The 22,211-nt window shown below is 36.9% G+C and overlaps 1 protein-coding gene across 11 annotated transcripts in view; it reads left to right on the forward strand.

The window, feature by feature from the left end:
* Positions 1-22,211, forward strand: part of TUT4 (terminal uridylyl transferase 4) — a 127,250-nt gene that overhangs the window by 84,926 nt on the left and 20,113 nt on the right. The window contains exons 21-31 of one of the 11 annotated variants that reach the window (XR_005066024.1): positions 870-947; positions 1,096-1,273; positions 1,541-1,588; positions 1,675-1,757; positions 5,547-5,662; positions 6,550-6,770; positions 9,831-9,931; positions 12,418-12,865; positions 17,614-17,772; positions 19,956-20,071; positions 21,418-21,538. Coding sequence is in view for 10 of the 11 variants with exons in the window: in XM_037043266.1 (XP_036899161.1) it covers positions 870-947; positions 1,096-1,273; positions 1,541-1,588; positions 1,675-1,757; positions 5,547-5,662; positions 6,550-6,770; positions 9,831-9,931; positions 12,418-12,865; positions 17,614-17,772; positions 19,956-20,044 (1,521 nt within the window). In the remaining variant the exon portion in view is untranslated. Of the gene's footprint in view, positions 1-869; positions 948-1,095; positions 1,274-1,540; positions 1,589-1,674; positions 1,758-5,546; positions 5,663-6,549; positions 6,771-9,830; positions 9,932-12,417; positions 12,866-17,613; positions 17,773-19,866; positions 20,320-21,417; positions 21,925-22,211 lie in introns of those variants that run through there. The other 10 variants (XM_037043266.1, XM_037043274.1, XM_037043269.1 and 7 more) reach the window with 10 other exon arrangements.

Below are 22,211 nucleotides of genomic sequence, written 5' to 3' on the forward strand. Positions count from 1 at the left end.
TATTCTAGTAAGCTCTTACAAGCTCATTTACATACGAGGAGTAGGGTAAAGAAAGATGAGGTATGTTTTCTTCTGTCAGAGTACCTTTGCTTTTTTATCTGAACCTTGAGGAAAGTTTCATTTTAGGAAGGAGTATTACAGCTGAACAGAAGGAAAATTTGAAAACAACCAGCCTAATTAATCTCTCATTTTCATTGGGAAAACTGAGGATTTAGGAGCGTGCTTGTTCTGCCCAGAATCACCACTTGGTAGGACTATGACTACAAATGAGGTCTGCTGACTCTGAACCTAATCTCTTTCTTAAAGCGCCTATAGAAAATAAGTCTCAGAACTGTTTGTAGAGGTTAGTTGTGCCTATACAGTCATCTTATGGGGTACTTTTCTTCCTTAGAACAGTGAATTATTACTCATAATTCATCATGAAGATTTTACAATCTTTATAAGGTGTTAGGGAAAGCTACCTAATTTTTTGTTTTTAAAATAATCAGTGTCCAGGGGTCTTTACAGATTAAAGGTACTACAGCCCTCTACCAAAACAGACAATTCCGTTGTTTCCTTTGGATGTACAATCAATATGTATTATTTATTATGTATTCCACATCCATGATTCTTGGATGAAAGTGCTGTTTTCATTTGTTTTTACTTTATTAATCTTGGACAGGCCAAATAGATAACATCAAATGGGTCTTTGGTCTTTCAGACATATTTTATTCATTAATAATGATGTCAAATTATACCTTCCTGGCATATTCATTTTGGAAGAAATATTTCAACATGTCTGTTATAGCTGAGCTCTAAAGTGAGGTGAGGGTATTTAGGCTTTGGGGTTGGATGATTTAAAATCTAATAAAAATTAATTTTTTATGCAGATCTTTGATGGAAAACAGATTCCACAGAGAATGGTTGATGGATGGAATGCTTTTTTCTTTGATAAAACAGAAGAACTGGTAATTTTAAAATAGTTTTTATGTTATGGAATGCTTACTGATAAATGTTAGGATTTGCATAATTTAATAATTTTACTTGGATTTGAAGTCTATATTTTGGATAGGTATAGATATTTCTTTTTCTTCTCCTTTCTTTTCTCACTTGTAGAAAAAGCGTTTACCTTCACTTGGAAAGAACACGGAAACATTAGGAGAGCTTTGGTTGGGACTGCTTCGCTTCTATACTGAAGAGTTTGATTTTAAGGAATATGTAATTAGCATTCGGCAGAAAAAGCTGCTAACAACTTTTGAGAAGCAGTGGACGTCCAAATGCATTGCAATTGAAGGTAATTATTTAGCTGATATTCAGAAACAGAAAAATGAGAAGCTAATTTTATTTGGCCAAGGAAATTGAGGGGAAAACTGAAACACATTAGAATTTGAAAGATTCTTTCTTTTGATTTATCATTTCCACCCTTTAATCTATGATTAAAAAAATAATTTTCTGTTTGGATGGTCTAAGTTATATTGTATTAGACTGTAGTCATGGCTACTACATATATTTAATGTTACAGTGAACATAATTCTCAAACAATAAAAATTTTATTTTCTAGACCCTTTTGACTTGAATCATAATCTTGGTGCTGGAGTTTCTAGAAAAAGTAAGTTTTAAATACAGAAATTCTGTGCTCTTGAAGTTTTTACACATTATGGTCTGCATCTTTATTTTTTTTTCTTTCTTCAATAGTGACCAATTTCATCATGAAGGCATTTATCAATGGAAGGAAACTTTTTGGTACTCCTTTTTATCCACTCCTTGGCAGAGAAGCTGTAAGTTTACATAATATGAAATCTTAGTATTTTCTTTTTTCTTAGAGAACTTTTCTTTTTATAGTACAAGAAGCCTACTCCTGTTTCTAAGTTGGAGTTAGAAATAGGGAAAGAGATGTTGGTAGCGCCCTGTATTTTTTTATTGCATTTGTCATAGTCCATAATGAGATACCTGCTAAATTTTGTATTTTTGTTTAACCTGTTAAATTTTATCTCCTCCACTAGGCGATATTTCCATGAGGATGGTCCATATCCATAAGGTTTACCAGTATTTCTCCAGTGCCTATTGTAGCGTCTGACAAAGAGGATGTGCATTTTTTAGTATATTTTATTGAGTATGCTGTTACAATTTTCCCAGTTTTTTTCTCCTCTTTATCACCCTTCTGCCCTGCACCCCCTAACCCTCCAGCATTCTACTCCCCTTAGTTCATGTCCATGGGTTGTACATATAAGTTCTTTGACTTCTCTGTCTCCTGTACTATTTTTAACCTCTCCACGTCTATTTCATGCCTATTAATTATTCTTCTTACTTCCGTTTCTCCCCTCTCCCACCCCGTTCTTCCCCTCCCTCCCACTGAAAACCCTCCATGTGATCTCCATTTCTCTGGTTCTGTTTCTGCTCTACTTGTTACTTAGTTTTTGTTTTTGTTTTTTAGGTTCAGTTGTTGATAGTTGTGAGTTTGTTGTCATTTTACTGTTCATAGTTTTAATCACCTTTAATTTGTTAGATAAGTCCCTTTAACATTTCATATAATAAGGGCTTGGTGATGATGAACTCCTTTAACTTGACTTTATCTGGGAAGCACTTTACCTGCCCTTTCATGCTAAATGGCAGCTTTGCTGGATAGAGTAATGTTAGGTATAGATCCTTTCCTTTCATGACTTTGAATACTTCTTTCCAGCCCCTTCTTGCCTGCAAGGTTTTTGTTTGTTTGTTTTAAAATACTTATTGATTTTTAGAGAGAGGGGAAAAGGAGAAACATCAATGCATGGTTACCTCCCTCATGCCCCCCACTGGGGACCTGGCCCGCAACCCAGGCATGTGCCCTGATTGGGAATCAAACCAATGACCCTTTGGTTCGCAGACTGGCACTCAGTCCACTGAGCCACACCAGCCAGGGTGCCTGCAAGGTTTTTTAAATTTTTTAAGAAATTAGCTGATAGTCTTGGGGAACTCCTTTGTATGTAACTGTTCCCTTTCCTTTAGCTACTTTTAAGATTGTCTATCTTTAATCTTTAAAGATTCTCTATCTTTAATGATGATGTGCCTTGGTGTGTTGTGTTCCTATTTGGTTCCAACTTCTTTGGGACTCTCTGGGCTCCTGGGCTCATATGTGTATTTCCTTTACCAGGTTGGGGGAGTTTTCTTTCATTATTTTTTTAAAAAATACATTTTCAATGTCTTGCTCTTCCTCTTCTCCTTCTGGCACCCATGTGATTCATATGTTGGAAAGTTTAAAGGTGTACCAGAGGTTCCTAAGCCTCTCCTCATTTTTTTGAATTGTTGTTTCTTCATTCTGTTACGGTTGAATGTTCTATTTCTTTTGTTTCAGATCATTGATTTGAGTGCCAGTTTTCTTCCCTTCAGTGTTGGTTCCCTGTATATTTTCTTTTATTCCACTTTGTATACCCTTCACTTCTTGCTTTATTTTGAGTCCATACTCAATCATTTCTGTTAGCATCCTGATTACCAATGTTTTGAACTCTGCATCTGGTATGTTAGCTATCTCTTCATTGCTTAGTTCTTTTGGAGTTTTGATCTGTTCTTTCATTTGGGCCATATTTCTTTTGTCTCCTCAAATCGGCAGTGTGTTTGTTTCTGAGTATTACAGCTGCTTTACTTTGTCTTAGTAGTGTGGCTTCTACTAAGACATCTGGATGCAGGTGGCTTCTTTAAGTTCTTGGTTGTTGAATTTCCATACAGTTTGATTTTCTAACAGTTCTGGAAGTATTTGTTTAGAGATTTAGTTATAATTCTTTTTGTGGTTGTGGGAGGAGGCGAAGCGTGTCTACTAATCCATCTTGACCAGATGTTACTATTTGGCACTTTATAGAAAAGCTGCTGACCCCAAATCCAGGTCACCTTAACTTGGTGGATAAAGAGATTCAGAAATAGAATGGATACAATTTGGTGATTAATTACAAGTTATGGGTGAAGGAAAAGTAGTTCAGGATGTTTCCTAGGTTTTTGCCTTAATCAGCTGGGTGAATTGAAAAAGGCCTTCATTTTGTCTTGGTAGAAAATATGATGATGATTTTATTTAGCTATATTGATTTTATCAGTAGTAAGTATGAAGAATTTTTAAAAATACTGCTTTATTGAAATATAATTCACATACTGTATGATTCACCCATTATAAAGTGAGCAGTAAAGTGGTTTTCAGTATATATGCAGGATTGTGCATCACCACCAACATCTAATTTTTAGAACATTTTGTTCTTTCTCAAGGAAGCCTCTGTCCCCATTAGCAATCAAATCCTATTCCTTTTCTTTCCCACTCCCCAAACCACTAATCTAGTTTTTGTCTCTGTAGCTTTGTCTGTTCTGGATATTTCATATAAATGGAATCATAGAATGTGTAGCCTTTTTTTACTAGCTTCTTTCTTTTAATATAATGTCTTTAGGGTTCATTCATGTTGTAGCATGTACTAGAACTTAATTCCTTTTTGTGGTTGAATGGATATATCACATTGTATGTATTCATTCACTTTTTGGACATTTGTATGTTTTTTAGTTTTGGCTGTTACGAGTAATACTGCTGTGAATACTTATGTACACATTTTTGTCTGGATGTATGGTTTCATTTTGGGGCTATATATACCTAACAGTGGAATTGCTGGGTCATTTTGAAAAATTCGTGTTAACTTTCCTTAGGAGCTGCTAAACTGTTTTCTAAAGCCGCTGTGCTATTTTACATTTCCACCAGCAGTATATATGGGTTCCAGTTTTTCTGTATCCTCACCAATACTTACTATGATAGGCATCCTAGTGAGTTTGTCGTCTTCTACTTTTATCCCTGACTTTAGATAGATTTGAAGAGCACTAAGTGGGTATGTTTTCTTGCCTTTCAGAGATACGGGTACTGTCAGGACAAACTAGTCTTTATAATAGTGCAAAACAAAGCTAAAGGAAAGCAAGGTACTTGCAAATATGAACCTGGTTCTTCTAAGACTTTGGAAAATGATTTACTTATTGTTTCCCTACCTCTTTAGATATACCCTGCTTCATATAATAAAATGTTATATTTTCTTGAAGTTTTTAATGAAAATCCAGTTATATTTTAAATAATACACATGACTTTCTTATTTACATAGAACTCTCTTATACCAGAGAATTATTCCTTTTCAGAAGTAGCCTGGTATAGCAATAGGCATGATCTTTGTATTTAGGCCATGCCTGGCATCCGTTCTTTATCTGCCATACTAGCTTTTCTACTATGAGCGAATGACTTGACTTTTTTGAAGCTAAATGTCCTCAAATATAAAATAAAGATGAAAATAGCATCTACTATATTGAGATACTATGCAGAGATGCTACAGATGAATGAGAAAATATCATGGATGTAAAGTGATATTGATGCTGATAATTCTGAATCTCCTTTCTTTTTTTGGCTTTTCTTCATTTTGTTTCTCATGAATATCATTTTGATATTGTTTTAGTTGAGTGAACTATTTGTTGATATTTATTTCCTGTTTTGTTTAAACCACTTCTGCATCTTGGTCTCCTTAGCATTTGTATTTAAAAGTTTGTAGTGATTTTTTTCTAATGAAGTTGTATTTTCTCTCTAGGAGTACTTCTTTGATTCTAGAGTGTTGACAGATGGAGAACTGGCTCCCAATGATCGATGTTGCCGTGTTTGTGGGAAAATAGGCCACTACATGAAAGACTGCCCTAAAAGGAGAAGGTTGGCAAATAATTTTGTGTCAACATTACAGGAAAATTAAAGTTGAGGTCAATTGTAGCTATAACTATTCAAAAAGGTTTAAGTGAGAAAGTTCAGGGCTTTAAATTGGATTTTAGTAAATGTATATTTTGGCAGAATTTTATAATAGAGTGAGGTTTATTTGTGGTACCATGATGTCTCATAACGTTCATTTGTTTACTTATTAAAAGTCAATTTGTTTTTTATTGACACCTGCTATATGTTGGAAACTGTGCTAGGAGCCAAGACAAGAATGACCAAGACCCAAGAACAGGGTTCTGGCTGAGGATTTCACAGTCATACAAACCAATAATTAAAATATAATTAGCTGAATATTTGAGATATATACTGTGAGGTATACACTTTAGGAATATGCACTGCTAAATTATATATCTATGTAAAATGCTTCCTTGTATTATCTCTCTATATACAGTGTTTAATAGACCAGGAAAATTCCTTCTTCAGTCATCAAGTCTTGTTTGCTATGAAGAGCTTACAATTTTTCAGGCAGAACAAGCTCCCTAGTTTTTATTGCTGTTTTTTACTGATTGTTAAATTTAGGTAATATACTAATCTTCCTTAAGCTCCATTTTCTTCCACTGTAAAATGAAGATAATAAATAGCAGCCTCTGAGGATTGTTAGAAGATTAAACAGATCTATTTAAATTTTTTTTAATTTGATATTTTATTATAAAAGCACTAGCATATCCAGTTTTTGCCATGTGAGTAGGTGTGCAATAAATGTGAGTTTTAAAAAGATGTATGAAACATGGGCATATTAGTCACTTTAATTGTGAGACTCTTGTACATTAGTTTGTTCTGTGACTCCCTCAGTTTACAAGTCCCTAGCCCCACATTATTGGTATCAGCAGTTTACTGTTTAGAGTAAAGAAGAAAGACAGTGAAGAAGAGAAGGAAGGGAATGAAGAGGAGAAAGACTCCCGAGATGTTGATCCCCGAGACCTCCACGATACTAGAGACTTCAGAGACTCCCGAGACCTCAGATGTTTTATATGTGGAGATGCAGGACATGTACGAAGAGAGTGTCCAGAGGTCAAGCTGGCCCGTCAGAGGAATAGCAGTGTGGCAGGTAAATAGAAAAGGTTAAAGTAGTTTCTGGTGCAAATGAAGTAATTTATGTTGATGCCATTCTAAGGACTCTAAATCCTTTCTATTCCAAACCTAGCTACATGGTTTTGTACCTTATCATTTCTAAAAGAGATAAAATTTGGACAGGCTTTTATTTTGAACAATATTTGGATATATGAACTTTCTAGGTCTTAGGTCTTCTGTTGTAATTCAATCAGTTCCCTTTAAGTATTCTTTCAATTTGAGTCACATACTCTTTTCTCTCAATATAAAAATTAATGGAAGTTTACTCCCCTGCCAAAAGTTAATGAGTAGTTTTCTTTTGAGAACACAGGGGAATTTATGTCTCTTCTCACAGCTATGATGAGAGAGGGAAATTCATTCCTTATATTTTATTTTATTTTTTAAAAGACTTTGTTTTTAGAGAGAGGGGAAGGGAGGGAGAAAGAGAAGGAAAAAAATGTTGATGTGAGAGAGAAACATTGATTAGTTACCATTCATACGCCTGAACAGTGATCAAACCTGCAACCCAGGTATGTGCCCTGACCAGAAATCAGACCTGCAGCCTTTCATTTTGTGGGCTGATATCTAAGCAACTAAGCCACACCAATGAGGGTGAGATCTGTTCCTTTTATATTTCCTAAGGAATTTTAAGAATTAAAAACCCAAGTGAGAGTTCACTGAAAGAAAATAATAGGACTTGTGGCCAAGATGGAGGTATAGGTAGACACACTGTGCCTCCTTGCATAACCAAAAGAAGGACAACAACAATTTAAAACAAAAAAACAACCAGTACTGACAGAGAATTGAATTGTATGGAAGTCCGACAATCAAGGAGTTAAAGTAGACACATTCATCCAGATTGGTAGGAAGGGCGGAGTTGGGCAGCTGGGCAGAGAGGACTCGTGGCAAGGTGTTAGCTGGAGGACCCAGCGAGTTGGTGGATTGTGGAACGGGGCATGCAAGGCTGCAGCTGGCAGACCAGGAGGTCCCACATTCTTGCACAGATAAACCAGGTTTAACAAAGGGGGAGCAGGAACTCCCAGCCTCAGAGGAAGGTTCATTGGAGAGACCTTCAGGGTCCTAGAATGTACACAAGCCCACCCACATGGAAATCAGCACCAGAAGAGCCCAGTTTGCTTGGGGGAAGCAGGGGAAGTGACTGAAATCTGGCAGAGAGCTGAGCAAGCACTATTGTTCCCTCTTAGACCCCTGCCCCACATACAGTGTCACAACCCAGCAACGTTGGATACCCCGCCCTGGTGAACACCTAAGGCTCCACCCCTCACTATGTTACAGGTCCATCAAGACAAAAAAATTGGCTGAAATGAAAGAACAGATCAAAGCTCCAGAAAAAATACAGCTAAGTGACAAAGAGGTAGCCAACTTATCAGATGCACAGTTCAAAATATTGGTAATCAGGATGCTCACAAAATTGGTTGAATTTGGTTGCAAATTAGATGAAAAAAAAATGAAGGCTACACCAAGTGAAATAAAGGAAAATGTACAGGAATCAATAGTGATGGGAAGGAAACTGGGACTCAGATCAATTTGGAGCAGAAGGAAGAAAGAAACATCCAATCAGAAAAGAAAGAAGAAACAAGAATTCAAAAAAAATGAGGAGAGGCTTAGGAACCTCCAGGACATCTTTAAATGTTCCAACATACGAATCATAGGGGTACCGGAAGGAGAAGAGGAAGAGGAACAAATTGAAAACGTATTTGAACAAATAACTAAGGAGAACTTCCCCAATCTTGCAAAGGAAATAGACTTTCAGGAAATCTAGGAAGCTCAGAGAATCCCAAAGAAGTTGGACCCAAGGAGGAACACACCAAAGTACATCATAGTTACATTACCCAAGATTAAAACTAAGGAGAGAATCTTAGAAAGCAGCAAGAGAAAAGAGGATGGTTACCTACAGACTGTCAGCTGATTTCTCAAAAGAGACCTTGCAGGCATGAAGGGGCTGGGAAGAAGTATTCCAAGTCATGAAATCCAAAGACCTACAGCCAAGATGGCTCTATCCAGCAAAGCTTTCCAATTAGAATGGAAGGGCAGATAAAGTGCTTCTCAGATAAGGTCATATTCAAGGAGTTCATCATCACCAAGCCCTTATTATATGCAGTGTTAAAGGGACTTATTTAAGAAAAAGTAGATGAGCCCTGGCTGGTGTAGCTCTGTGGATTGAGCACGGGCCTGCGAACCAGAGGATCGCGGTTCGATTCCCAGTCAGGGCACATGCTTGGGTTGCAGGCCAGTTTCCTGCAGGGGCCAGTTCCCTGCAGGGAATGCACAAGAAGCAACCATACATTGATGTTTCTTTCCTCTCTCCTTCCCTTCCCCTCTAAAAAGATAAATAAATAAAAAAAAAAAAGAAAAGGTAGATGAAAAACATGCACAGTAAAATGATAGCAAACTCATAATTATTAACAACCACACCTAAAACAAAAATAAAAACAAACTAAGCAAACAACTAGAACAGGAACAGAAACACAGAAATGGAGATCACATGGAGGGTTAGCAACAGGGGAGTGAGAGAAGGAGAGACGGGGAAAAGGTACAGAGAATAAGTAGCATAGATGGTAGGTAGAAAATAGATGGGGAGGGTAAGAATAGTATGAGAGATGTAGAAGCTAAAGAACTTACATGTATAACAGATGGACATGAATTAAAAGGGGGTAATGTGGGTGGGAGGGGGTGCAGGGTGGAGCGGAGTGAAGGGGGAAATGGAACAACTGTAATCAATAAAATATATTTTAAAAATAGAATAAGTTAAAAGTAACGATGTTCATTTATTCAGATTCTTATTGCAGAAGGTGATTTCTTAATTGTAGAAAACTAATTTTACATTTGTCTGTTCTCTAGGACCAGTGTATTTTTTTAATGATCAGGATTAAAAAATGGTGTTTTCTTTTAAATTAGTTTTTATAAGTTCTTTGTTAACATCATCAGGGTTTAAAAGTCCAAGTTTTAAAATCTCAGAGAGACTTGAGACTTTTTTATAGATTGTCATTTTTCTGCTATTGTATCTTTTGATTTCCTTTCTGATGTTTTCTCTTAGCAGCCCAGCTGGTCCGCAACCTTGTAAATGCCCAACAAGTGGCTAGTTCGTCCCAGCAACAGGGTGATCAGTCCCTAAGGACTAGACAGTCCTCCGAATGTGTAAGTACTGTACCTGCAAACTGGTTAGTCTTGACAGGAAGATAGCACTATTTTGGGTGGGTGATAGGGTTGATCTTTCAGACTGGTAAATCCAGTTTTCTAGATTACATAGTGCTTTGTAGAGGTGTCCTTGCTAAGGGTATGAGGTAGAAAGGACCATTACTTTTATGGTAATAATAGATCTGTTTATATATATGAGCAGAATCCTTAACTTCATTGAACCTGCTTAATTACTTGTAATATAAGATAACTAACAAGTTCGTTTGTTAGATTAAAATAATGACCTTGAGGTTTTAGGCTTTGCCTAGTGGAAAAATATCAGTACCATAAATTAACGACAAAAATTGAGCTGTATTGGGGGTTAGTAGTGTTAGGGCAAGACACATTATGGCATTTCACTTGTTTGAAACTTCGGTCTCCTTATAGTTGATATGGCTACCTAGTGAAATATACCCTGTAAAAGACAGAGTATTGAATTAGAATTCAGATTCTCAGGTTTCATATTAACTTTGCTGAGTTATTCTTTTCTCTGAATCTGTATTCACCTTCTTTAATTAATTTAATACTAATTGAATGCCTACTCTAAATCTGACACTGCTTTAAGTACTTGACACTTATCAAATTTAATTCTTTGAATGGGCCTGTGAAGTGGTAGGTATTAGTATGAACTAATTTTACAAATTGAGAAAGTGAGAATAAGAAATTAAAAAGATTCAAACCCAGGTCTATGTAGTTTCAAAGTTTTTAACTCTTAAACATTCTAAAAATCTGATGTGATCTTTACTTTAGAAAACGTACTTAGAGCATTTGAAAACCAGTAATAAGGAGTCTTGGAAAAATATGTAGGAGTCCACTAAAATGTATCTACTATCCTGAATTTGGTGTTTATATTCTCCACATGTATTGTTTAATCTTCACAAAAACCTATGAGGTAGATTCTGGGATTATTTATATTTTACAAGTGAAGAAACAGATTGGAGTTTCTTTTCTGAGGTTAACAGATAATTGGAAGTAAAACTTGAACCCTCAAGCCGTTCTTAAAACCTGTGCTCTAAACCACTTTCCCTGTGCTGCCTCTAACATTCTCTGCTTCTAGCAGTCTATTTCATTTGATGTTTGGGAAGAGTCTGTTTTTCATGGATGTTACTATTCTGATGTTTCATAAAGCACTTTAAACTCAACCTGTCTAGAAAGTAGCTCATATTCTCTCCAACTCCCTAGATTTGCCTTTTTCTCTTATGTTCTCCATCTCATGGTATGTTCCCACTATCTAGTTTTCTGAACTTCTCCCTCATACTCAACCCCCATATCCAGTGAGTCACCAAGTCCCACTGTTTGTGCATATAAAAAATAACTAGATCATAGCCATTTTCTTCCCTCTCTCTCTGTTGCATTTCCCTAGAGTAGGCTGCCGTCATATCAGGATGCCTGTATTACATATAGCGGCCTTTTAAACAGTCTCGACAGTCTTGTACTTATTTATCTTTTAAAATATCCTCTATTTCATTCCTATTAAGCCAGAATATTTTTTCTAAAATGCAAATTGGTGATGTTTCTGAAGAGTTTAAGCCCTTCAATGGTTTGTTTCCCAATGCCCCCAAAGAGTCTAAACTACAGGTCCTATAGGAACTGTCCATTATCTTGGCCCTATTTAGTTCTTCAGCCTCAGATCTTCCATTCCTCTTCTGTACAATAACAGACTTCTTTCAGATTCCAGTTACTTTAAAAGCCACAAGTTTTTATTTTTCAGTCATTTTCCCTCTGCCTGAAACACTCTTTTCTTCTCCTTATCTCTCTATCCTTTTTAAATCAGACCAGTTTCTTTTTGCCCTTGAGTCTCAACTTAAGCATCATTTTCTCCAGGAAACTCTCCTTGGTTTCCTCTTTCATCTTATCTCCCCGCCCCTCCCCCTTCTCCCAAAGTCAGTTTAGGTGTTCACACTCTGTGATTTAATTATACACTACACATTATTGCATTCTTTATCGTAGTAATCATTGTGCTTTATTGTGATTGCTTGTGTAATCTTTATCTGCTCCACCTCTTTTTCACCATAATCTGTAAGTTCCATGAGAATATGCATGTTAGTATTATATTTTTAATTCCTAGAACAATGCCATGTACATAATTGACACAGTAAATACTTATTGAGGGACTGAATGAAAGTGACTGAGATAGTTAGGCGTAAGTGTCTAGTTATAGTTGGAAGTATGGATTCTACATGATGGGAATGATGTCTGGGCCGTCTCTTCTTTAAGCAGTAAAAAGATTTATGAGGTAATACTTATGTGAGGATGGGTTTTAGGACCTTGTGAAAAATTCTATCTTCATGTGAAATGGGGTTCTACTATTTGTTATGTATATCATTAGCTCTGTTTATAATGTCTTAATGCAATAATTCCATAATCTTGTATTTTGATAATCACTGCTTTTATAAAATTAAGATGTTTATAAATTAATTTAAAAATCTATCTTTTTTCCTCTGCAGTCTGATTCACCATCTTATTCTCCCCAGCCCCCACCATTTCCACAGAACTCTTCCCAATCCGCTGCCGTTACCCAGCCTGCATCCCAACCAGGATCCCAGTCCAAGCTTGGCCCACCTCAGCAAGGAGCCCAGCCCCCCCATCAGGTCCAGATGCCGATGTATAACTTCCCCCAGTCACCACCAGCTCAGTATTCTCCCATGCACAGTATGGGGTTGTTGCCAATGCATCCCCTCCAGATCCCTGCCCCATCCTGGCCTATCCATGGCCCAGTGATCCACTCTGCACCAGGCAGTGCCCCCAGCAATATTGGCCTGAACGATCCCAGCATCATCTTTGCACAACCTGCTGCCAGACCTGTGGCGATCCCTAGCTCCTCTCATGATGGACACTGGCCTCGTACTGTGGCTCCAAATTCCCTGGTGAACAATGGTGCAGTGGGGAATTCGGGTAACCCTTTCTTTTCTTTTGTGTCTGTCTGTAGAAAGGTTGGGTGATTCATATTATTGGTTGAACCTGGGGAAATAAATGCGAACAAAAGAATGCAAGTGATATTTGGGAGGGGGGTGGCGCAGTATAGGATTAGAAAAAGAGTGTGAGCTATGGATTCAGACTGCTTGGATTTGAATCCTGGCTCTGTCATTTATTATGTGGCATTGGGCTGCTGCTTAATCTCTTTGTGCATTGGTTTCATCTGTCAAATAGGGATGTTAATAGTTCTCACAAGGATATTGTGAATATTAAATGAGGTAATATACATAATATTATTTTAAATTTTGACTGCAGTACTGCTTTGTATGGGTATTGTTAACACTCATTTTACAGTTGAGGAAATTGAAGGGTTAAGTAACTGAATTATCATGCCATCATAATTAATCATAGTAGATCCAACATTTAATCCAGTTCTTCTTTCTTTTAAACCTGTGTTCTTTGTCCTGGACTCATTACTATTGGCCAGTAAGGATCAGTTCTTTAAAAAGAAAAATATTGGTAGACTTAGTAGCATTAAAAAATAATTTTTTTTAGCCCTGGCTGGCGTAGCTCAGTGGATTGAGCGCGGGCCTGCGAACCAGACGATCGCGGTTCCATTCCCAGTCAGGGCACATACCTGGGTTGCAGGCCGGTTCCTTGCAGGCTAACTACCAGCAGGGGACGCACAAAAGGCAACCATACATTGATGTTTCTCTCCCTCTCTCTTTCCCCTCTAAAAATAAGTATTTAAATAAATAAAATCTTTTAAAAAAAATAATTTTTTTTAAATTTTTTATTTATTTATCTTTAGAGGGGAAGGGAAGGAGAGAGGGAGAGAAACATCAATGTATGGTTGCCTCTCATGCGTCCACTGCCGGGAACCGGAACCAGGAACCGGGAACTGGCCTGCAACCTAGGCATGTGCCCTGACTGGGAATCGAACTGCAATCGTGTGGTTCGCAGGCCCACGCTCAATCCACTGAGCTACACCAGCCAGGGCAAAAAATACTTTTTATTATAAGTAATAGATTTTCATTTTAGAACATTTGAAAAAGAAAATCATTCAGAATCTTAATTCCTATACATAATTATTAAGTAATATTTTGTATGTTGCCCTCCATTTTTATAATATTTGCATGTTTGGAAATAGTTCATTATAACATATATCTAGTTTTATATCCAGCTTTTTAGTAATAATTTTATTGTTATCAGCATTTTCTGTAATTTTATTTGACCCCTTCATCCTGTTAAAAAAAAATTCTGACCCTGACTTATTTTAACAAAATATGAGACACTGTATGAAATGTGCTTATAAACTTTAGTTTTCTTTAAGAAAAGTCAAGACTTATTACCATAACCAGGATCATCTAATACACAACCCTTGTTCCTTTTTTCTTGTTTTTATAAATTTATTGTTATTGTTGAATCAGGATTCATTTAAGGAAAGCTCGAATGTGGTTATCATATCTCTTAAATATCCTTTAATATATAACAGTTTCCTTTCACTATTTTCTTCCCCACATTAACTGTTTATTGAAGAAACAGCATTTCCACATTCTGGTGTTGACTGTATGTTTGTGACATTGTTTAAAATGTACTGTTGTTCCTATATGTCCTGTGAAGTGGAGGTTCTGTTCAGAAGCTGGATTACAATCCGTTTTTTGTGTTGTTGCTGTTGGGGAGAATCTTACTTCTTGGTTGATCCTGTATGTTTCCTATTTCTGCACTTTAGAAGGAACTGACTGGTTCTTCCTTCTTTTAGTGACTTAACATTGATTATGAGTTAGGTGATACCAGCCTGATGTTTCTATCCATTATCAAGTTCTTCATTAATTTTTATATAAGTCTCAGCCACTATTGATAATTATTGCTGATATCCATTATTTCACTAAGGGATGTAAAATGATTTTTCTGTTTATTCTTATATAGAGAAGAAATTTTCCTTATAAATTCTTTGTTATACTGAAATGTAGTTTGTATGGGAAATGTACATTCAAAGCTTGGTTCCTTTCCTTTATCAGTTTTCATAAGAATTTTAGTGTTAATTTTAAACAAAGAATGCTGTTCTTTAGAGGACTGGTGTAGGAGATATCTCTGACCTTTCTTGGAGCAATATAGATGATATATTTTGCTGAGAAGTGCCAGAATGTGGGAACTCATTGAGATTTCTAAGATCAAAAGGTAATGGCATACATGGCCATTCTGATGTGGCCTCTGCTTCTGTCACCCAACAAATGTTTATTGCATATAAGCCACGACATGCACCAGGATAGTCATTGAGCTTTAACCCTAAAGACAGACTCAGTGTCCTGCCCTTTGATATATTGGCACATCAGTTTGACAGTTTTTTTTAATGTTATTATTTTCAGAGAGAGGGGAAGGGAAGGTGGAAGAAAGGGGAGGGAAATACTGAAATGTGAGAGAAACATCAGTTGGTTGCCTCTCACACACCCCCAACCAGGGACCTGGCCTGCAACCCAGGCATGTGCCCTGACTGGGAATCAAACCGGTGACCTTTTTTTGGTTCACAGCTGGCATTCAGTCCACTGAGCCACACCAGCCAAGGCTCAGTTTTTACAGTTTTCGGTCCTCCTTCTCCCCACTGCTAACTGATCTCTGTTTCAGCCTTAATGAACTGAGTATCTGATGAACACATCATACTGTCTTTTACTCCCAATTGCTTCACTTGTTCCCTGTACCTGGAATATCTTCCCCATTGTTTCTGCTTACTCTCACCTCCTCCTGCTTTGCTTCAGAGCTTGGCTAACTCACTCATTTTCCATTTTTTAAATTTAAATTACTTTCTTCAGGAAGCCTTTAGCTCTTGCTGATCCTGCTCTCCAATTGTATTAGGTATCTTTTCTCTCCATGTTTCCTTAACATATATGATATGATATCCATATCATAACCCTTGTCTTACTGTGATGAAATTGCCTCTTGTCTGCAGAACCCATTAGACTGAACCTCTAGAGACTGACTGACTTATTTCTTACCTGTCATTGTCTGCCTAGTGTCCAGTATAGTACTTGATGTATGGTAGATATATTATTCATATATTATTATTATTATGTAGTAAACTATTAGTAAATATTTATTTGTTGCATGGATGTATAACGCTTTTCTTTTTATTTATTTTTCAAATATACTTGTCTCATTTTCCCCCCAGCATTCCCCCCACCCCAGGCATACTGACTTCCCACTGGATGTATAATTCTTAGTTAATATTACAGCTGAAATTCCTATTTCGTTAAAAATGGAAGGACTAGATGAAAATATGGTTATAGGGGTTGCATTAGAGTAGGAGATTGTGTGAGTTTTTCCCTCATTTTTGAAATTATTTTGTCTATGGCCATACCACCCTGAACACCTCTGATTTCATCAGAAATTATCTTTAATGAGGTTGTATCATTTATATTATGAAGCTGTTTCATTGTGAAAAAGGCCAGGGGAGATTGGAATATATTCTTAAAAATACCCTTTAATGTTAAAACATTATTTCTCAATTGGTCACCTTGATATATATATACCTACCTTCATTTATTGTTAACTGAGCCCTGCAGCTTCAGCTTTTAGTTGAAACTTGGTTTTATGAATTTGTGGTAAACTAGTGGCTTTATTTTTCTTGTTGCCTCCTGAAAGGACTGAGCTTAAAAGAAATGCAACTAATAGAGGTTTTCGTTTTCTTGCTCTCTACTCCTCCCTGTTCCTTATTTCCTAATTTCAGTTCCTGGTAGGAAGTTTAATGAATAAGGGTAGTGTCTTTCAGGTTATTTCCTGCCTCATTGTGAGCCTGAGTGAAAAAAAACAACCCACCAAAGTGATCCAGAGGATTCAGGGGGTACAGCACTTAAAGATCATTTTAAAGAGAAGTAGGTTAGTGGGGGTCAGAGAAAGGATAGGAGTCATATTTTTTGAGTTCCTACTTATATGCCACAACTTGTATAAGCCACTTTTATTTTTTTATCTAATTTAATCCTCACAACAACTTGAGGTTCCTACTGAACCTGAGTAATTTTTGGAACTTGGATTTGAACTTAAACCTGTTTGGCTTCAAAGCCCTAGTCCTCAACCATTATAAAAATAGTGTCTCAGCTTCCAATGACTTGAGTTTCTTTTGTTGCCAAGATATAATTAATTCTAGGATAGTTGGCATTCATTGTCTTTAGGGTAAATACAATCTCCTTAATGATGCACTAAAGTTTTTGGAATATAGATCCTACCTACCTGTTCAGCTTTATCTGTTATCACTTCCTTCCTTTACCTGTTTCTATTTTGTCAGTTGTTTTGAAGATTCCCAAAATTGCTGCACTTTTCTGCGTTCTTGCTTTTATACTGCTGTTCCTTTTGTCCAAAAATGCCCTCCTTGCCCCATTTCCCTAACTCATTCCTTATACTTTAAAACCCAGTTTAGTCGGTCATCTTAGGAAAACCTTTATCCTTGAACAACTTGTTCAGTGCCCTCTTAGGAACACCTTCTACAGATCTGTTAACAATGGTTACCACATACTATCATATATGTCTTTTTTATGTCTCCTGTTTGAATAATTTGGGCACAATTACAGTGTTTGAGTCTTAAAAAATTTTGTTTTTATATCTTCTGCATGTAGCATAGTTCTTGGCCAGTTATAGGTACTCAGTAAATCTTTGTAGAATGAAGGAATGTATGAGTTTATATGTAAGGAAAAGCTGATATTTTAAAATGTCTTTTCTTTCTTATTGAAATGCAGAGCCAGGCTTTCCAGGACTAAATCCTCCAATTCCTTGGGAACATGCACCACGTCCCCATTTCCCACTTGTCCCAGCTTCGTGGCCTTATGGTTTGCATCAAAACTTCATGCATCAGGGAAATGCCAGATTTCAGCCCAACAAACCTTTCTACACTCAAGGTACCATTACTTACGAATTTCACAGGCTGGGTGGGTTTTGTTTTGGGACAAAGAAGCCTTTGTGAGGGCCAGGATCCAAGAGTGAAAATTTAGGTACTCAGTAAATATGTATTGAGAGAGCATGCCTTGTTAGACTATGCTAGGTTTTTGTTGTTCAAGCAAGAGTCAAATGAAACCCCCACACTTAATGCATATTAGGACAGCCAGAAATGTAAAATAAAGAGAATAGGGGCTTAAAGGAATCAGTTAATATTGCTCTGGCAGAGAGGGCAGAATATGGACACTAGGGATCAAATCACCGAAGACTTTTACATTTGAACTAGATCTTTTTTTTTTTAATGGAAACATTTTTTAAAATTTGTATTTGTTTTTAGAGAGAGGGGAAGGGAGGGAGAAAGAAAGGGAAAGAAGCATCAGTGTGAGAGAGGAACATCGATTGGTTGCCTGTCATAAACACCTCAACCAGGGACCAAACCCACAACCCTGGCATGTGCACTGACTAGAAATTAAACTGGGGACCTAAACTGGTGACCTTTTGCTTTGTGGGACAGTGCCCAACCAGTTGAGCTGCAGACATAAGGGCTGAACTAGAGCTTGAAAGAGATTCAGGATTTTTTCCTAGAGATTTTCTAGAGGTTAGAAGGGAAGGGGTGAAGGAATAATAGATTCAGAGTCTCTTAGTTCTTCCTGGCATGAGGGAAAAAGAGAAGAGAAAATAATAGGACTAGAGTATGAGGTAAATGGGAAAGATGTATAAGTGATGAGACTAGAGAAGGTAGGCTGAGGCCATACCATAAAAGAGTTTGGACTCAGTTTAATATGAAGTCAGACCCTAATAGACATTTTTGATTCAAGCAGTGATGTCATATTTGTTTAGTAAAACTGATATTTGAATGACATTAAAATTCACTGTATTCTGTTGGTATGGATGGTACCAATGATGACTTTAATCTAAGTAATGGTTATTACAAACTAAAGAGAATGCCAAGGAACTTGGAGCATTTCATCTAGCCTACTTGCCTCTAAAGGTACCTCAGTTCCAACAGGGAATGTCTGAGTCTGGCCTTCAGCTCTTGGTTAACGTAAATAGTTAGGAAAACTAGAGTCATAGTTATTACAGTTAAATTTAGGAGTTCAAGCCCTGGCTGGTGTGGCTCAGTGGATTGAGTGCTGGCCTGTGAACCAATGGGTTTTGGGTGTGATTCCCAGTCAGGGCACATGCCTGGGTTGCCTGCACATGTACATGTCCCCAGAGGGGGGCATGTGAGAGGCAACCACACATTGATGTTTCTTTCCCTCTCTTTCTCCCCTTCCCCTCTCTAAAAATAAATAAATAAAATCTTTTAAAAATCACAAACTTAGGAGTTCAAGAAATTAAAGAAATATACTCAAGAAATAATTACTGAATGAGATAATTTTTAAAAGATTATTTATTTATTTATTTATTTGCCTTTAGAGGGGAAGGGGAGAGGGAGAGAAACATCAATGTATGGTTGCCTTTTGTGCGTCCCCTGCTGGGAGTTGGGCTGCAGGGAACTGGCCTGCAACCCAGGCATGTGCCCTGACTGGGAATCGAACCGTGGTCCTCTGGTTCGCAGGCCTGTGCTCAATCCACTGAGCTATACCAGCCAGGGCTGGATGAAATAATTTTAAGGGGAAGCCACTAGTAGAGTATGACTGTCGGTCTTGATACTGTCAGTCTTCCTCAACTACTCATGCACTGATGAAGCATCCCCTCTATTATAGATTAGCAGAAACTTGACCATGACTGCTTTTGTCTCTAGCAAAGAACTGGGGCTGAGGGAACGTACTGTTTATCATACAAGCTATTTTAGTGGGGAGAGTCTAAAGTTCTTCCCTGGTGGGTTTGCTCACCTTGATTCCTCCCCTCTATCTCTTTTTTTCTCTTCGATTTGAAGAATACCCACATTTCCCTTCCCTCCTCCTCCCCCCAGCCAAATGTTTTGACATGTGTCATCACATATTTACTATATAAATAGAAAAAAAAAAGAATAGCTACAAGTTAATTCTAAGGGATTATCAGGTAAACAGGCAATAAGCCTTTCAGTTTCCTGTCTGTGTTGTGTCCAACAGACAGATGTGCTGCCCGTCGGTGTAGAGAGCGTTGTCCCCACCCACCAAGAGGAAACGTGTCGGAGTAATGCAAGTCCATTTTCTTTCAGCTGGTCTACCGATGCACAGCAACCAGCCAATCCTGCTGTCTCAAGGGTATCCGTACCTCAATGTCAGTTCCATTCAGCAGAAAAAGTGACATTTAATGGAAAGCAAAACAAATCAGGTCCTGATTTAAACTTTTAACACGTTTAGATAGATTATTTAAATTCTAAGACTGTTTTTAAGAACTGTATTATTTGTATATAAATATGAACTATAGTTTTTACTAGTATCACCAAATTGAGTGATACAAATTTCATCTATTTTATTACCCTATTTTTAAGGGAATTTTATGTTTTGTTTAACCTTGATGAATTGTATAAAGAGAGAATTTTAAAAATTACATTCTTTATTTTCTATTAGCTGTATTCATACTTTGGTTGCTTCAGACTTTATATATTGTTCTTAAGAATTAGGAAAGACTTTCATGTGTTTTAAATTTGTCACTTCTATTCTTTACAGAACCTTGTAGTGCCAAAAACTTTTTAAAAGGTAAAAAAAATAATAAAATAAAACTACAACCTGAATATTCAGAATTTTTTCTTTTACATTCTTGTATATTAAAAATATTCAAACTTGAACAGAAGGTTGCTTTTATCTGTATTTGAAGCAATTCTATTTTAAGTTAATAAATCTTTTTGACAAGAGTCAGATTTGGTTAGTTCATCTGGTTGTTTAGATGATGGAAATATAATGCAACAGTTCAGACTTGTTTTACTCCCATTGAGTATATTCTCACAGATACAATTTTAGAAATCCAGGGATTTTTTTTGGTGTCCCTTATTTTATTGGATTCAACACCCATATGCAGATTTTTAAAATCTTTTTTAAAAGAGAGATTGATTGTTGTCCCACTTATTTATGTATTCATTGGGTGATTCTTGTATGTGCCCTGACTGGGGGTTCAATCTGCAGCCTTGGTGTATTGGGATGACACTAACCAACTGAGGTGCCAAGCCAGGGCCCACGTGCTGTTGATAGAAGCAAATGCTGTCTCCATTTTATCATTGAGAAAACTAAGGTGCAAAACAATAAAGTGATTTTCAAAGGTAGCACAATTAAGCATGTTGGAAATAAAATTGAAACATCTTTTAAAGGAGAGTTTTTAAAACACTGAAACTGATACTAGCAATTAAATTTAAAAGAAGGTAATTCTTACTGACTGAGAAACACTGGTCAGACCATTTGGTCCTAAACTGCTACTTGGAAGGAACACTTGCCACGATGGTGTTTACCAGTAATATTTGTAATTATAGTTGGAAATCATACTTTTGTGTGATTGGTGGTAGATTTTTTTAGCTGTTTTTGGTACTAGTACATTAAAATCATTTTTTAAAAAACCCCTAAAGGAGATTTGCCAGGGATTTTAGGCCAAATGATGCTAAAGATTTCTTTGGAAATGTGCAGGATAAGTAAAAAGAAATCTATTTTATGGACAGTGAGTGTACTATCTTTGTTCTGCTTCCTCAGATATGCATTACTTAAAATAGGAGATTTCCTGGGCTTTTGCCATATTTTCCAACATGGAAGATGCTTGAAATCTATTGCAGGAGGTTGAGGGGTTTCCTGCTATATTTACAGCCCTGAAAAGGTATTTATTAAATGTTAAATTAAGATCAGGTGTATTTACTGTTACTTTTTCATATTAAAGCTTCAGCACCCTAAGAATCCTAAGTTGGTGGAGTTAACTTATTTGTTAATGAGATACCTGGTCCAATGTATGCTTTTGTGTTAAAATGTGACTTGGAGCATTGAAGATTTTCTTTAAAAGTTCATATTCAAGTATTTCATCTCCATTTCAGGTTTTAGAGTTATGAGGGGTACAGGGTGTTCAGCTAATTCTACTTATGAATATATTTGAAATTTTCATGAAAGAGAAAACAGCCTGCAACTGGCGACCTCCCCTAACTCAGCCTTCCTTCCTAGAGGAAAGCACCATGTGACTTGACAAGATACTTAACGGGCAATAAACTTCAGTGAACAATAAACTTCAGTGAACGTAGGTTTTACTTATACGAGGCAGTGTTGTATGCTGTAATTTTCAGCATCTCATTTGGCCCTCCTTCAGGATTACCAGTGTTGAATAACTGGCAAAACTGTTGCTAACTGAAAAATAGAAGGCTCTTAAGTTTGTAATTTATGTGTTAATAAACACCCAAGACCTAGACATGTGCCCTGACTGGGAATCGAACCAGTGGCCTTTTGGTTTTCAAAATGGCACTCGACCCACTGAGCCACACCAGTTCGGGCAAGTTTGCAAACCT

Source organism: Sturnira hondurensis, unplaced genomic scaffold, assembly GCF_014824575.4.
Source record: "Sturnira hondurensis isolate 20B ecotype Veracruz unplaced genomic scaffold, ASM1482457v3 Scaffold0004068, whole genome shotgun sequence".
Lineage (NCBI taxonomy): Eukaryota > Metazoa > Chordata > Mammalia > Chiroptera > Phyllostomidae > Sturnira > Sturnira hondurensis.